Source organism: Nakaseomyces bracarensis, assembly GCF_045282275.1.
Source record: "Nakaseomyces bracarensis strain CBM3 chromosome Unknown Scaff6_1, whole genome shotgun sequence".
In the NCBI taxonomy this organism is placed as follows: Eukaryota; Fungi; Ascomycota; class Saccharomycetes; order Saccharomycetales; family Saccharomycetaceae; genus Nakaseomyces; species Nakaseomyces bracarensis.
The window spans coordinates 567,838-584,538 of record NW_027263967.1 but is presented as its reverse complement, the minus strand read 5'-3'; the positions used below and the strand labels follow the sequence as shown (position 1 = coordinate 584,538).

At 35.1% G+C, this 16,701-nt stretch overlaps 7 protein-coding genes across 7 annotated transcripts; 3 read left to right on the top strand and 4 right to left on the bottom strand.

The window, feature by feature from the left end:
* Positions 1 to 608: 608 nt before the first annotated feature.
* Positions 609 to 1,091, bottom strand: MIX17 (Mix17p; the record flags this gene model as incomplete). Its single annotated transcript, XM_071051644.1, has 1 exon — positions 609 to 1,091. The coding sequence occupies one exon, from the start codon at positions 1,089 to 1,091 to the stop codon at positions 609 to 611; it is 483 nt and encodes a 160-aa protein (XP_070907673.1).
* A 541-nt stretch (positions 1,092 to 1,632) lies between these two features.
* RNJ42_01478 (DNA topoisomerase 1) lies at positions 1,633 to 3,957 on the bottom strand (the record flags this gene model as incomplete). Its single annotated transcript, XM_071051643.1, has 1 exon — positions 1,633 to 3,957. One exon carries the CDS (start codon positions 3,955 to 3,957, stop codon positions 1,633 to 1,635), a length of 2,325 nt encoding a protein of 774 aa, XP_070907672.1.
* Positions 3,958 to 5,650: 1,693 nt separating this feature from the next.
* On the top strand, positions 5,651 to 7,870 carry CDC5 (polo kinase CDC5; the record flags this gene model as incomplete). Its single annotated transcript, XM_071051642.1, has 1 exon — positions 5,651 to 7,870. One exon carries the CDS (start codon positions 5,651 to 5,653, stop codon positions 7,868 to 7,870), a length of 2,220 nt encoding a protein of 739 aa, XP_070907671.1.
* A 1,206-nt stretch (positions 7,871 to 9,076) lies between these two features.
* RNJ42_01476 (Transcriptional regulatory protein SIN3) lies at positions 9,077 to 11,809 on the top strand (the record flags this gene model as incomplete). Its single annotated transcript, XM_071051641.1, has 1 exon — positions 9,077 to 11,809. The coding sequence occupies one exon, from the start codon at positions 9,077 to 9,079 to the stop codon at positions 11,807 to 11,809; it is 2,733 nt and encodes a 910-aa protein (XP_070907670.1).
* Positions 11,810 to 12,151: 342 nt separating this feature from the next.
* Positions 12,152 to 13,552, top strand: NUF2 (kinetochore-associated Ndc80 complex subunit NUF2; the record flags this gene model as incomplete). Its single annotated transcript, XM_071051640.1, has 1 exon — positions 12,152 to 13,552. The coding sequence occupies one exon, from the start codon at positions 12,152 to 12,154 to the stop codon at positions 13,550 to 13,552; it is 1,401 nt and encodes a 466-aa protein (XP_070907669.1).
* Positions 13,553 to 13,756: 204 nt separating this feature from the next.
* Positions 13,757 to 15,271, bottom strand: HST1 (histone deacetylase HST1; the record flags this gene model as incomplete). Its single annotated transcript, XM_071051639.1, has 1 exon — positions 13,757 to 15,271. The coding sequence occupies one exon, from the start codon at positions 15,269 to 15,271 to the stop codon at positions 13,757 to 13,759; it is 1,515 nt and encodes a 504-aa protein (XP_070907668.1).
* Positions 15,272 to 15,799: 528 nt separating this feature from the next.
* On the bottom strand, positions 15,800 to 16,417 carry RTG1 (Rtg1p; the record flags this gene model as incomplete). Its single annotated transcript, XM_071051638.1, has 1 exon — positions 15,800 to 16,417. The coding sequence occupies one exon, from the start codon at positions 16,415 to 16,417 to the stop codon at positions 15,800 to 15,802; it is 618 nt and encodes a 205-aa protein (XP_070907667.1).
* Between the last annotated feature and the right edge of the window lie 284 nt (positions 16,418 to 16,701).

Here is a 16,701-nt window from a genome sequence, read left to right as displayed (position 1 = left end):
TTATATATATTGATTCAATGGTAGTGTAGCTAAGTTAAATAGGATTATAACACGCTGTCATCGATTTGTGGAGTCTATATATCTATATCTTTCCTAAGGCTATACAGTGTCGGAGTTTTTATGAGCTCCAGTGTTTATTTTTTACCTTTTTAAAAAAATAAAAATAAAAAAATAACACATCTATATACAGTTTTTAAGGTTGGTGGAAGCCTTGAGTTATCTTTGGTTGGGACAGGTGGTAATAATATTCAACTATTCCTTCACCTACGGTGAATGAAACCATTCCTTTTTCTTTTCTTATTTCTTTTTTTTTAAGATAAAAAAAAACTTTCTTGGAATATAAGCATTAATTTTTGTTTTGCACTCTTCGAATATTTAGTAATTGGCTTTGTTTGGATTTAAAAGCTCTAAACCTAAACATGGACATCAATAAAAAAAAGGGGGTAGAATCAATAATTTGAACAAAATTCAAATAAAAATAAAAGTAACAATAAAAACTTTAGAAGGAATTGAGTCACACTGGGACTGTCCATTGGAATGTGCATTCTATGTTTAGATGATTGAGAAAAGAAATATAAAAATTAAAAGGTGTTTGAGGGGTGATGCGCTTAATATTGACGAGCAGCTTCCTGACAGGCCTTAAGTTGTTGCAAGTAGTACTCGCAAGTTTGGAAGTTACCGTTGTTCTCATCTAGACAACGGGTGAAGTTTCTGGCATCAGCCTCACAAGATCTAAATTGTTGTTGTTGTTGTTGGGCAGCAGCAGCATCATAGTTCTGCATTGGTTGTTGTTGTTGTTCCTGAACATCAGAAGACGAACCAGAGAACATACCGGTGATACCGGCACCCAAAGTGTGACCAATAGTACTACCGACAGCAACACCAGCAGCAGTGGAAGCCATTTGAGCAAACATACCCGGTTGTTGTGGTTGAGCTGTAGCTGGTGGATTAGCATAGGCATTACGTGGTGGGGCTTGAGATTGGGCTGGTGCTGGCATAGCAGCTGTGGAAGCAGAACGTGTCTGCTGAGTTGGGCGGGAGAAAGCGCTGCTTCTTCCTGCTGGTCTGGATCCTCCTCTAGAACGTGCCATTGTTTTATTTATTCAGATTTGTTATGGGATTGTAGTATTGATATTACTATACTCTTTATTTGGTGTATTTAAGGAAATATCTTCTGTGATATACGTCAAGTACCCTACCACATATATGGGTCCTGCTATTTATATAGGCGAAGAAAAGAAAAACTGAGCCAAAGAGAAAGCATCGCCGCCACTTTCGATATCTCCGGGTTCTCGGTCTTACTCGTGCAGTATGATTATCATGTGAATATTCCGGAACATTCTTGAATTATAATTAAATTTACATGTTAGGACAAGTAAAGTAGTGTTGTAGCTTAAAAACTGTTATACGTTTAGTGTAATTAGTTCTTTTCATATTAGTTGTTTGTTTATTAAGTAAATATATTGTTTCTATATTGTTCGTTAATGTGGTATAATTGTCGTTTCTTCTCGCTATTTGAGGAATAGTGGATAAAGTAGGAAGTGATTCTGCTCAACCTTCTGCTATTAAATATTGAAATTGAGATTGTAGGAATACTTACTTTCTTCTTGGTTTTTTTATCTATCTTTTTTTTTAGAATCTCCAGTTCTCGTCAACGGATTCAATGGCCCACTTAAACTTCTCTCTCAAAGTCTTGGTAAAAATCTTCTCAATTGGAACGTTGTATTTCTTACAGAAAACAACAGATAGCCTTGGATCTATATAGTTGATTTTGGATGTTCCTAAACTGACCTGAGAGTTCTCTTCCTTGTCTTTTAACTGGATCGTAGTAGTCTTTATACGGTCTTCTAACTTTTCTATCTGCTTCTCCAATTTGTCCACACTCTGCATCGATGATTTTAGTTCTATTTTGCCCGTCTTCAGTTCGTCCTTGTACTGCTTCTCTAGTTCGTCTACTTTTGTGAGCCAGGCCTTCAATTCTGATTTAGGAAGTGGGTCTTCCTTTTCGAATACACGTTTTTCATTCTCTCTGGCAAATTTCTTCTCAAATTTCTCTCTTTCTCTTGCAATAACTCTCTTATGGATCGTCGCTTGCTCTGCCTTTGTCATGTCATGTATTTCTTTGAAATATTTGGTCTTCTTTTTAGCCATTGCAGGCTCGAGCTGTAGAATAGACTTTTTCAATCTGATCTTCTGCCATACTAGTTCCTCAATTTTTTGATTCATTTTCTCCACACTTTGAGCATGGCCCTTTGTAACAGATCTTTGATGGTTACACAGGATTGCAACAGTCCTGTTTGCTGCATTATATGCCAAAAGCTTTTCTGCGACAGTGCCTTTATTCGGTATCAAGTCAAGTTGATCTTGCATTGTCTTTGATGCATTGTATGTACGGAAAACCTTTGCAGTTAACCCTGGCATATAATTTTGTAGGTATTTATTCAGTATTGAAGGATCTAGACGGTCAAAAAGATCGTCACCATCCTTCTTCGGCGGCCTCTTGAAAATTTTCAAGTTTTTAAAAACCTGGGTATCCACTTCGACTTCTTGATGGTATCTAATAGAATCCTTACCTAAGAAATCAAAAATAACAGTGTTCGGTGGTTTTAAAGTCACATGCTCAAATCTTAGAGAACAACAACCAACAGTGTCTGCTTCATCTTCGGACTTCTCACCACCAGCTCTGAGAGCAAAAACATCGATCAGATAAATAGCAACGGCTTTCTGTCTCTCTAACATTACTTTGTTCTTAAAGTTTTTCCTATAATCTTTTCTGATGTCATCTATATATTGTTTTAGATCTCTTGCTTTCTCAAATTTTTTTAAGTCACTTAGTCCATTCAGAGACGAGTTGGCTGCTAATCTTACGTACTTGAATGATCCAAAGATGTTTTCCTTCCACATTGCTAACCATTGTACAGTGTTATCATGCCTTATTTCACCCCAATGGTGGCCAGCCGGTGCTGGTGGAATAGGAGCATCTTTGCTTAAGTTCAGTATGATATCTTCCGGATTTACTCTCCTCTTAAGCTTACCTGTTTTCGGATGAGCACCACGGCCACGGAATAGATCAGGAGGTTCGACTCTGAAGTTACCTACTTGTTCCTTTCTCCCGTCCAGTTCACAATATTTGAATTTCTCTTCGAATTTCTCCTTCTCGAGCTTGATCTGTTTCTTCTCCTCTCTTGTCATATTTTTCTTCTGCTCTTTCTGCAGTTCATAATATTCGTGTATTTTAGTATAGTCACATTTATTGAAATCTTTTATCTCAATACCATTACGAGTTCCGCCAGCTTCCTTCAACACTTTCAAGAAGTCCTCAAAGGCATTTTTCTGGAAGACAGGGTTTTTGGCATGATCTGTATGTAATAGATTGGCAAAGAACCCTGCAACTTCTTCTGCTTCTACAGGTAGATCAACTGGTTTTCCACCATAATACAACTTGATATGAGACGGTAAAGGTTGGTAATCTGGCGGGAACAGCACACCATTGTGCTTGAGAGTTTTCCACTTTATCGTGTCGTCTTTGTTCTGCTCTTCCCACCATTTGTACTCCTCATCGGTCTCCTCACTACCTTCCCGCTTGATCTCACTGACTACCTGTGAAAGAGACTTCTTTTCATCTATTTCTTCTTCCTCTTCATCCTTGACTTTCTTCGGTTCTACATTGCCTTTCTCAGTCTTTATTTTTTTCAGCTTCTTAGAAGAGAGACTCTCATCGTCGTCGTCCTCAGTCTTCACAGCCCGCTTACGCTTCGGTACTTTAGACACTTTCTTACTCTTGGAGGAACCGTTCGGACTACCGTTGGCACTCCCATTCACCTTCACACTCTCAGCCACTTTCGACTTATCTCTACCTTTCTTAGCCTGGGGAGCATTTTTCCCATCCCCCATTATAGTCTGTGACAACGGCACATCCTCATCAGATTCATCACGTTTATACTCATCCGAAGTCATCGATTATATTATAATATTATATGTTGTTTTATTGTAGTTATTTTTATCTTGGATAGAAGGTATTGGTTTATATAATTTTTTATATTGCTGTATATTGTTTTTCGTACGTTTTGGATTCTTATTAACACTGTTCTTGATCTACTTTAACCTTGGAATCAGTAAAAATAACCCTTTATAGATATATAATAACCCTCATCGACTATTTTTTTTTTTTCTATAGGGCATTGAGATTTCTTTCCTTCATTGTCCTTTTTGCTTTGTGGGATCCCAATAAAAAATTTTTTGTTACTAACTACAGGTCTATCTAAGATTATTATGAACTCTTGGCTTATGTTACCCAATGTGACGGGAGAACCTACAGAGAGACGAGCAAGAGACTGAGGCGGAAGAGAGACGAGAGCTGACAGGGTAGCTTTCTGAGCTTGCTTCGTATTCTTTGACGAACAACTTTCGTATCGTAGTCCACCTGGCCTCACTTGAATACAATTTTCATGAGAAGGAACTCACAGAACATCTCTATTCTAACCTAACAACCTATACCAGAGCTCTTATACCAGAGCCCTTATACCAATTGTCCAGTGGTTGCTTAGACACCCTTTTCAATACTCCCTTGCTCTCCGTCTCTTTCTGTGTGGAACTGCCCTCATGTAGGGTTTCAGTTTAAGGTTTAAGAAACTAGAGTATCACATGTAACATACTTATATACGACAAAGATTTGCAAAGCTAATTCTGAATAAAAAAAAAGAAAGAAAAGAAATATCCGAAAAAAAAAATAACAAAATTATTTTTAAAGATTTTTCCTAATTAGGGAATGCGTAAATAAACAAGAAATATTTTTTATTTTTTGCAAGAAAAAATTTATTAATTTTAAACAAAGGGAAGTAGAATGTTGTTTGGCAGTATTGGGAAATGTGACAACATTAGAGAAGGGGAAACTATATTTACAACTTGATATATGATCTATTACCCTTTAGAGGTAAATAATAACTAGAGGAAGTAAGAAAGAAAGCAAAAAAAAAAGCAAAAAAAATTCACTTTGCAAATCTCTTGTGTGGGAAGAAATTTTTAACTTAGGGATAGAAATAGAAATCAAAAATAAAAATAAAATAAAAACAATATAGAAATAAAATAGAAATTAATTCCTTCTATTCCATACTTTTTAGAAATATATTCATAATATAACCATAGATAGATTGAAAGTACTTGATTAAGAATATCAGATTAGGCCTGATAAGAAGGAATAAAAACAAAAGCTTTTCTTATCCTAAGCAAAAAAAAACACAAAGTATACTTAATCATAAACAGGTTTTATTGAGTTTTGTGTCAATTGAAAATATAAAAAAGCCCACATCTTTATACTCTCTCTTAATACTAGATATTACGCTATTCTCTTATTAAGACACAAAAACTTATTAGTGTGTACACAAAAGAAAGATAGTTCGAAAGATAAGTAAAGATAAGGAGTATTGACTATAAAAAGCAGAATTGAAATAAACCTCTCGAGTACTGGAATTATTAGGTATCAGAGTTGTGATTTAGTTAAAGAGAGATATAGACAAAAGAAAACGAAAAAAACAAAAAAAAACAGGGTTTATTTTTATTTTTTTATTCTTGTCTTTGATTCATAGTATAAGGAGGAAGAAAAGATATAATAATAACTTAATATATTAATTCAGTTTGGTACAGTTAGAAAATGATGGGTCCATTGAAAAATGTGGACGACAGACAGTTGAATGTGAGACTTGCGAAGACACCGATAAAAGGCAGCGGCCCTTACGATGAAGGTAAGGAGAATTATGTGATGAATCAACATCATAAAAGAGTTGATCAACAAGGGCAGCCGCAGAAAAGGAAGAAAGAAAAACTTTCCTCACTGTGCAAGACACCACCTTCTCTGATCAAAACCCGTGGAAGAGATTATCATAGAGGTCAATTTCTTGGTGAAGGTGGTTTTGCTCGTTGTTTCCAAATCAAGGACGATAGTGGGAAGATTTTTGCTGCAAAGACAGTCGCAAAGATATCTATAAAGTCTGAAAAGACTAGGAAGAAATTACTTTCGGAAATTCAAATTCATAAAAGTATGAACCATACAAACATTGTTCAATTTATTGATTGTTTTGAAGACAATGTTAACGTTTATATTTTGCTAGAGATTTGTCCTAACGGTTCTTTAATGGAATTAATCAAGAAAAGAAAGACCATCACCGAGCCAGAGGTCAGATTCTTTATGACGCAAATCTGCGGTGGTATACAATATATGCACTCTAATAGAGTTATTCACAGAGATTTAAAGCTAGGTAACATCTTCTTTGATGAACACTACAACCTAAAAATTGGTGATTTTGGGCTTGCTGCAGTCTTGGCTAATGACAGAGAAAGAAAATTTACGATATGTGGTACACCTAATTATATTGCTCCTGAAGTATTGATGGGTAAACACACCGGTCATAGTTACGAAGTAGATATTTGGTCAATTGGTGTTATGCTATATGCACTACTAATAGGGAAACCACCTTTCCAAGCTAAGGATGTGAACACCATTTATGAGAGAATAAAGCAAAGAAGTTTCTCCTATCCAAAGGATAAACATATTTCAGATGACGCAAAATATTTGATTGATGATATACTTTCCTTAAACCCCATGGAAAGACCTTCTATAGAAGAGATAATGGATTATGTGTGGTTTAGGGGTACTTTTCCACCATGTACCCAAAGTACAGTAATGTCTACGGTACCTGATTATAGCTATATTTCCCCACAGGAATCGTATAATAACTTCAAAAATTGTTTGGAGGACTCAGGTCTTTTGAAGCCACAGAGCCGTACCAATTCAGGACATTCATCTTCTTCTTCTTCGTCAAATAGATTTGGCTTGTCAGTAATGAAAGAATCACATGTTATTCAGAATGGTTTCAATCCTCAAGGGGGTATGTTCGGTAATAATTTGAGTACCGTAAGTAAAAATAATATTCCTTCTATGAAACAATACCACCTAGATAAATACCAGCAACAAGACCAATTCCAACCAATCCTTCCACATTCATTATCCCCTGGTGGGACAAGGAACAAATATAAGGAAGTTGTTGATCTTGAAGCTCAAAGAAAGTTAAATGACATTGCACGTGAAGCTAGGATACGCAAAGCCAGGCAGGCTATGGCAAAAAGAGAATTAATAGCAACCTCTACTAATGTGATAAAATCCGAGATTTCTTTACGTATTTTAGCGAGTGAGTGTCAGTTAACTCTCAATGGTATATTAGAAGCGGAAGCCCAGAAAAGAATGGGAGGATTACCTAAATCAAGACTGCCTATGATAAAGCATCCTATGGTAGTAACAAAGTGGGTTGACTATTCCAATAAGCATGGGTTTTCATATCAGCTATCCACAGAGGATATAGGTGTCTTGTTTAATAATGGATCTACAGTCTTGAGATTAGCTGATGCTGATGAATTTTGGTATATTGCATACGATGATAGAGAAGGCTGGGTAGCAAGTCATTACCTGCTAGATGAGAAACCAAAGGAACTTCAAAGGCATTTGGAGGTGGTAGATTTCTTTGCCAAATATATGAGAGCAAACCTAAGCAGGGTTTCAAATTTTGTTAGAGAAGATTACCATAAAGATGATGTGTTTCTAAGAAGATACACTAGATATAAGGAATTTGTTATGTTTGAATTAAGTGACGGTACATTCCAGTTCAACTTTAAAGACCACCATAAACTAGCCATTTCAGATGGTGGTAAACTTGTAACATATATATCACCAGACCATGAAAGTGAAACATTCCCATTAGTCGAATTACTAAGAACCGGAGAAATTCCTGGGCATACAGATTGTAACTTTAATGATAAACTAATGCTAGTTAAAGAAGGCTTGAAACAAAAGGCCTCTGTAGTTACAGTGGATCGCTAATAGGTTGCCTTTTTTGTCTTTGCCAAATGTTTACCAGTGGAGCATAATAACAGCTGTGGATGAATACCCCTCATTCCAATAGCAAATGGTAAAAGAAGAAAAATGTACGAGAGCAAAAATTAAAGAAAAATAATATAAAATAAAATAACATAAAATAAAATAAATATGATAGGAAATTTGTTGTGCCAGTGTGTGAGTGTGTGCATTTTAGTTCAAAATACCCATCCCAATTTTAAGTTTCTAAAGAAATTTAAAAGAAAAATTAAAAAAAAATAATAATAATAGAAATATAACTATTAATAAAGATTTCATTTTCATTTCATTTCAACGTCAAACAGGTTTGATGGTAGTTCAATTCTCCTTTTTTTATTTGCTTTTCTTTATGCCTTTAATTTCACCTCCACAATAAATCATGATACTAATATTTCCTATTCTGTTAACAAATTTTTATTTTTATTATTTTAATTTTATTATTATTTTTATTATCATTATTAATTGTTCCTTTTTCATGATTTAATATTATTATTAATAATTACCTTTATATAATATTTTAGTTGTTTTTTTTTTAATACCCAATAAGAAATACTTTCTATTTTAATATCTGAATAACAGAGAGTTATAAATAAAATATTGAAGAGAGAGACCTTTCACCTCACGAACACATGTGACTCCATCCGAATCCATTTTGATTGCCCTATTTAATTTATATCATGCCCACGATTCGCATTAATTTTTGGCAGTTAAATAATAAGTATATATGCAATTTTATTACATTCGTAGTATGATTATTTATATATTGGAATATACTAAATTTTATTAGTTATTTGTAATTACAGAGACCCTTTCATCATGGCAGAATAACGAAACCGAGCCAAGAAAAAAAAAATAACATATACATCACATCCCATAAAGTTAAAGAGAGGAATAGGAATTTATTAGGAAATATAAATTCTTGATGGCAAAGATATATATATAAGGTTTTTATTTTGTGGGAACTGATAAATCTGGCTTGATAATATCTTTTCAAGGTTAATATTGCCAATTCTTTTTGTTAAAAGTAATAAAAATCAAAAAAAAAAAATCGAAGTAAATAAAAAGCATCGGGAAGAAGGTGACCAAAAAAAAAAAATCTGATTGAGAAGTTACTAATTAAGAAGTAGCATTAATTAATATTAACTCTTGCTGAAATTGTGATAACGGGAGACAATGGAACAACAGTTTGTAAGTGCTACTGATGCGATCATAAAGCACTATTACACTATCAAAGAGCAACTGAGCCCCACTGAGTATGGAGAGTTTAGGGAAATTATACGGAGCTATGATTCCGGGTCTGGTGATCTGGAGACGGCTATTCTGAAGGTTAATGAGTTAATACAGTTACATCCAAAGCTGCAGACCTCTTGCACTGTACTATTTCCTCGTAAGGTAACTCATGATGCTGGGACAGTTGGTATAGATGGCATTGTCGCTAAACTATTTTCGAAATTGGATAAGGCCACAATTCGCAATGTTGAGGAGATATTGAGATCAGTATTGAGCTTTTCTGGTATGAGAGTGGCTCTGGAGAAGCTACTAAAAGGCAAGGGCGATGTGCTAAAGGATGTCTTGAGTTGTATACCTGATGATATAGAGGTGAAACAAGAATTTGAGGAATGTATCATGGAATCAAACTTACGTTCGACAATCCAGGATACTGAATGCACAGATGAAAAAGATAAAATGGAAAATTTGATCTCTATGAATTGCTTACAAAGAAACGATAATGTTATAGATTTCTTAGAATACCTCCGAGTGGAAATTAGTGACGACTCCATATATTCCGAATTTCTAAAACTGCTGAACGTATTTTCTCAGGGCTTCCTATCAATAGACGAATTTAGTGATAGGGCAAGTCATTTTTTTGGCCCAAAGAAGCATTTATATGAAAGATTTAAAAGAGTTATCAATTATAAACCAGTAAAAGCTCCCTTACCAGATAAAGATATTCCTATCCAGGACGTTGAAAACATCAAGGATTTCTCTTCACAAAGTGGACCTAGCTATAAGAGGCTTTCAGAGTTTGAAAGAAGCTCTTATTGTTGTGGGAGAGATAAACTTTGTAATGAGGTTCTAAATGATGAATGGGTTGGGCATCCGGTTTGGGCTTCGGAGGAGGTTGGTTTCATAGCTCATAAAAAAAATCAGTACGAAGAGAATTTATTCAAGGTTGAAGAAGAACGTCATGAGTACGACTCCTTTTTATTATCTACTGAAAATGTTATTTCAAAGCTAGAAAATCTAGAATCGAGGCTGCCAGGGCAAACTGGGTCTGTACGGAGAACTAGGGTTGCTAAGAATATAAACCGAAATATAGAGATTGATAGCATTATGAAAAAAGTTCTAAAAAGAATTTATGGGCTTGAGAGTTCAGAGTCGTTATTAGAAGCTTTGAAAACCAATCCACAAGTTGTTGTGCCCACATTGTTAAAAACTTTAAGGGCGAAATATAAAGAATGGAAAATAGCTCAAAATGAATGGAACAAAGCCTGGCGTGAGCTTGAACAGAAGGTATACTATAAATCTTTAGATCATCAAGGTTTGATATTCAAGAATGCCGAGAAACGATTTTTGACGACAAAGCATATCATTTCGGAATATACAGCTGAAAAAGTTGATAGAAATAAAACTTTTAAACCTGATAACAACTTTCAATTTGGCTTTTCTTTCAAAGACAAAGATCTATTGAATGACATAAAAGATTTAATTATTTGCGGTATAAAGTCGAACTCATCTTCAACTGATCTGAATAAAAACTCTTATCTAGGTTTTTTCGAAAAATATTTTACAGCAGTTTTTGGCAAATTCCTTGGTGAGGAAAGTTATGACATCAAGTTCAGTGAAGTAGAACCTAACACCTCTATTTCCCAATTGTCTAGAGAAGACCTTTCATTCATGGGAGCTGATAATGATTTTGGACAAAATAAATTCCTTGGCGCTTCCTTGGCTAATAAAAGTCTTCATGAAATGGTTTTGCATTCAACACGTCCAAATTTTTTTTGCGATACGAATGTATATTTCCTATTTCACTATATTAAAACGCTTTATGAACGATTCGAAGAGATTAAAGAAATAAACATTTCAACCTTAAATGCTATTAGACAAAACAAACGCAGGCCGTCTGTCTTAGCTAGTAGATTAGGTCTGCTACCTACGCAATTAAAGGACAGTGGATTAGAACTTGATGGGCAAGATGCATTTAAGTGGCTAAAGAATATTTCTAAGAGACTTCTGATCGGTTCTATTGATCACCAATGGTTTGAAGAAAGTCTGAGGATAAATTTCGAAAATAGAGCATATAAACTTTACACTATTGATAGAGTCATCCAGAGCATTCAGAAAAGCATCTCGCATATTCTGAAATCTCCAAACTTACTTCAAATATTAGACCTGTATGTGTCAAATCTAAGGCTTGGATACACCTCAAAGCTAGATCAGCTTATTTATAGGACCCAGACCAGGTTGTTACTTGGCTCTGATATGGAAATGTTCAGACTTGAAATTTCTTCTCAAGAGATTTGCATTTACGCACAATATATAGGCCAAGATGATTTGATAGATATAAGTGGAAACTCAGAATCAGTTAATTCTAGAGTATATGCAGAATTATATTTCTCACCAGAACCAACACCAGAAGTAGATCGAACAATGGTCAACACCCCATATTACTCCCTAAATCTGTTGAAAAGAGAAGAAGAAAATCTACTGTCAGCTCCTGAAACAAACACAGAGACATATTTGGAACTAAAAGTCAATCCGGAAGACTGTTCTTTGGAGGTAGAACCTGGGTCTGTTGATATATGTTCCTTGCAAGTGTTGTCACCACAACCCGCATCGAGACAAACCCTCAAGAGAGAGATAAAGTTCGCCTTAGACCAAGTTTTTAAAAGGAGAAAACCATAAGCTATAGATAGATCTTAATACAAATTTTTTAGAATAAGTTAATTAGAACTGAAGAATCATTAAGAAATATAAAAACCACTCACAGTACTAATTCAATTAATATATGACTTATATAACTAAATACCTCCTAACGATAAACTAACGTGTTCGTAAATAAAGGAAGGTAAACGCGATGGCTCTTCTATTTAAATATTTGTATTGAAAAGGTCTGTTTAATAATAGTTTGAAGATAATTCAGGATTGGCCAATGCAATGGGTGAATGAGCTGTGTTTGTCTTTCATATAATTGTGAATTGGTAATATAAAAAAGAAAAGGTCTACTGTAAGGATAATCCTATAGCGATGAGTGGGTCTAGCGGAAGTAAACAAGATGTTTTTCCACTTCTTGAATTGGATGAGCTTGTCATTTGTCTCCAGAGTTGTGATTTCTCGATGGCTACAGCTGAACATATATCTAGACCGAGCAGCCAATATGTTGTTACATTATACAAGCAGATTATAGAGAATTTTATGGGGATATCACCGGATCAATTGTTGACTGATTCGTCCAGGTTTCATGATATGGGTGATGTAGATAACGAACAAGATGTAAGTTCGGAGAATCCTGGTAGTAACGCCTTTTATAATGACACCTTACAGATACTGACTCTGAATAAAATATGCTATAAATTCTTTGAAAATATTGGAATTTCTGACTTTAATATCATGGATCTCTATAAACCTGAAGCTTTCCGTACACGGCGTTTATTAAGTGCAGTTATAAATTATGCCAGGTTTCGAGAAGAGCGCATGTTTGATTGTAACCAGTTCATAATTCAGATGGAATCCATGCTCGAAGAGCTGAAGAATAAATTCGATGATTTTAATTACTTGAGAGCCCAATTAACTGCAGTGGAGGATGATGATGAGAAAAAACCAGGAGAGCTGGAAGAACTTACAAAACAGAACAAAGTACTAGAAACCAACTTAAAGAAGTTAACAATTGTTCAAGAGAACTTATCTATTGACTATAATAGTTATAAGATGAAAAAACAAGAACTTCTTCAAGAGTTAGAAAGTACTAGTTTTGAACTAATTGAACTGGAGTCCAAAAGAGAGAGACTAGCTAGCTATAATGATGATGAGAATAACTTACACACTACATTGAATGAGTCTATTGCAAAATTAGCTGAAGAGAAGGAATTGCAATTAGCGCATGTCAAAAACTTGGAATCAAACGTTAAAAATCTGGAAGTTTCTGTAGAGACACTTGAGAGTGCAATTGAGAGTGTATATGAAGTACTGCAATTTTTATCCACAGAACTTCAAGAATCCCACAGATCAGAACTTTCGGTGCTGGAAATAAGAGAGCCACTAGTGGAAAAAAAGGATAGACTACAGAACATACTCAAATCTAACGTACTGTATAAACACTCGATACTTACTGAGCAAATTGAGGCACTGCGAAATGAGCTCAATAATACTACAAACGAATATAAACTCGAATCTGAAGAAAATAAAGAAATAATTGCTAGACTAAGAAATAAATATGATGCTGAGATAAAGGATAAGGAATCAGAGCTTGATCAATATATTCGTGATGAAATAACAGAAAAGAAGTTGAAGGTTTTACAAGCTGAGCTTATTGAAATTCAAAAAACTTTCAACGAGGAGATTGATGAGATCGAACTACATTACTCAACTTTGATTGGGCATATCAATAACTACATGAAAAATATACTCTCTTCCATAGACTCGAGATAGTATAAAAGATAATTAAATGCTGGCAAAACAGAAGCCAGTAATTCTGGTAGTTTTAGGAACTGTAATTAATATACTTTGTAGTTATTAAATAATGCAAAGGTTGTAACAGTAAAAATCGTTTTATATATTTTGGTTTAAATGTGAAAGTAAATAAAGGCTTGTACACCTATCTCTTCGTTTCCTTAACATGTTTTGTTGGCGCGTTTATCTAGAAGATCCAGCCTCTATGTCATAAACACCATGATCAATTTCTTTGACATCAAACTTCTTTTCTTTTAAGTTATTTTCCCAATCTTTGTGTGGGATGTCCCATTCGCATTTTTGAGAGACCAGAGTTGCTACATCATCGCAAAAACCTAAAAGTTCTATATCAAATTCCGCATGTTTGACGGGATCTTTGTTTATCAAAACCTGTGGGACATAAGCTGGAATCATATTAACGATCTCGCTAACTGGAGCAACTTTTAAACTTGTACCAATACAAATTAGAAGATCACATTTCATAATATCCTCCCTAATGGTTTTATGAAATTTAGATGGTAAGGCCTCACCAAAGAATGTAATATCTGGTTTTAGTACACCATAAGACTTCATAGCAAAGTTATTGCTTGAAAAGTTTGGGTTCGAATAGGAAGACAATGTCTCATATTCCGGATCACTATTTGTTGGGAAATGTTCGCGTCTTTTCTGGTAGCAATAAGGGCATAACGGAAGTTCCATTTCTCTTATATTCGAGAATATCTTTTCACCTGGAATCTGCCAGTGGCAGGTTACACATGATGCAGTAGCAAACGAACCATGACATTGTACTAGCTTCTCAGGGTCGATTCCTGCGTATGACTCTAAATTATCAATATTTTGTGTATAGTTTCTCAATAATTTGCCTTTGTCCTGTAACATCTTAATAAAACTGTGCAAAGGGGAGTACATATTTTCAGGCGGTAAAATAAGATGCGCAATGTTGTAAAACACCGATGGATCCTGCATAAAGATATCATAATTAAAGACATCTTGTGGATCATCAAGACCTAAATGCCGTATTTTCGAATAAAAACCCTCTGACGATCTGAAATCCGGAATCCCCAGAGATGTAGACACACCCGCACCTGTAAGTACAAGGATTTTTTCAGCGTTTTTTATTTTATGCACAAAATGATCCACGGTATAAAAAGTTGATAGTTTAATTCTTGTTGATAAAACTTTGTTAATCGCTTTTTGTAAGTCCTTAATTAGTTTAACAGCTTGTTTTTTTTCGAGTGGATCAGAAAAGTCACTATAATCCAGTTTTGTGGCCTCTACTGATTTGACCGGGTGGAAAAACTTGAATAATGATGCTAATAGTTCCTTGTCCTTTATTTCAAATCCCAATAACTTAATTAATGAGTAGATGTAAAGAGAGTTTAGTTCTTCTGGTAAGTAAGTATCTAAAAAATTACGAAGACCATAATATTTTAGGAACTTTCTAGCATTCAATGACTCTTCTTTACTATAATTTGGAAGAACAAACTTACCATTATCTGGGTTCTTACCTATAGATACAGGCGTTTTCTTTGGTATTTTGGGAATCAGAGCATCTTTCTCTGGCCCTTCTATACCATCATTGGCATAAGGAGCCTTTATCTCTTCCGTTGCATCTTCGGTTTCTTCATGTTCATTTTTATCATACCTGCTCTCTAGGTGAGTCCTTTTTGAAGCTGGTTCATCACTAGCCAAAATCATATTCAACTTAAAAAGGTTTTACTTTGAAAATCCTCAATAAATAATTTCGTGTTAAGAAAAGCTCTTTTTCCTTAAATAGGATGAGAAGGTATACAACTTTTATTAACACTTATAAAATAGCCTGAAAAAAAGAAATAGATTTCTTTTGTTTTTCTCTATAATAGCTATTTTTTTTTTGTGTATTGTTTATACCGGGAAAAATATCAGGTATATCCTATCTCCTCCTGATACTATAGTCCTAATATTCGTTTTTTCTTATTTCCTTATTTCAATAAGAAACAAATGTAACGGATAACTATTATAAACTAGCAACGATCTATGATTTAGTCATATGATTACCATGGAAATAGTTTCCTATCAGAACGAATCATAAACAAAAGAATGACCGATGAGTCCTTCATCGCCATCACTAATAAAAAAATTTTAAATTTTTTTTTTTTTTTGAAAGTTCCGCTCATTACGTCCATAATGATATTGCAATGTCCAAAAGTTTTGACCGTAATAAACTTTTGTGTCAGTAGGCGAAGTCTAACTAGCATACTCAGCATAACCACCGTATTCAAATTTGCTCATTTGAGCCTTGTTAGGCGAGCCTCTGTTGCCAGCTGTATCGTCGTTAGATTGCATGAAGGATCCTGTGCTTTCTGCTGTCGATTCTCTGGCAGCGTCCTGTCCGTCCTCCTCTTGTCCCTCAGATGTAGCACCAGCTAGCGGACCAACGCCGATGTTCGCCAATGCTATTTCAGCACTTGTATTCTCGAGGTTAATATCATTGATTATGGTTCCTGTCTGCTTCGCCAGTTCGCTCACTTTCATCATGAGCTCGATTTCCTCACGGTTGTTCGAGTCTACTTGGTTCTGTAGGTGGGTAATGTATTCAACAGACTGTGTCAAAATCTGGCCCTTATTAGGACGGCCATCTTTGGTACCTGTAGCCTTCAATTTTGGAGTAGTACCACCGGGAGTCTCTCCACTGACACTCCCACTGCCATTCCCTCCAGAGTCACTCCCATAGTTTTCATGGAAAAACTCCTCAGGAATAAGCCGCAGCAACTCCTGGATCTTATCAGTCATATTGTCATGTCTCTTACGGCTATTTTTACCAGAACCACCAGAAGATACAGATTGGGAAACCGGTGTAGTCATTTCAATGTCTAGATGTTGTTGTTCTACTTTTTTTGCTGCAATTTCTTGTTGACTAGTTCCTATGATAAGAAAAGTTTTCCTTATAGACTCTAATATCCAATTCTAGCCTGTCTAAAGCAATGTCAGCCTCTCATATAAGCATATGAAATTGATATAGCAATCAAATATGTAAACACATCCTAGAGTTAGACTCATTTTTCGTCGTCCCTTCACTTCCAAGCGCCCAGAGCGGTGAGACCGTCGTTGTTTTGTTTTTCAATAATCGGAATTTCGGTAAGGATCCG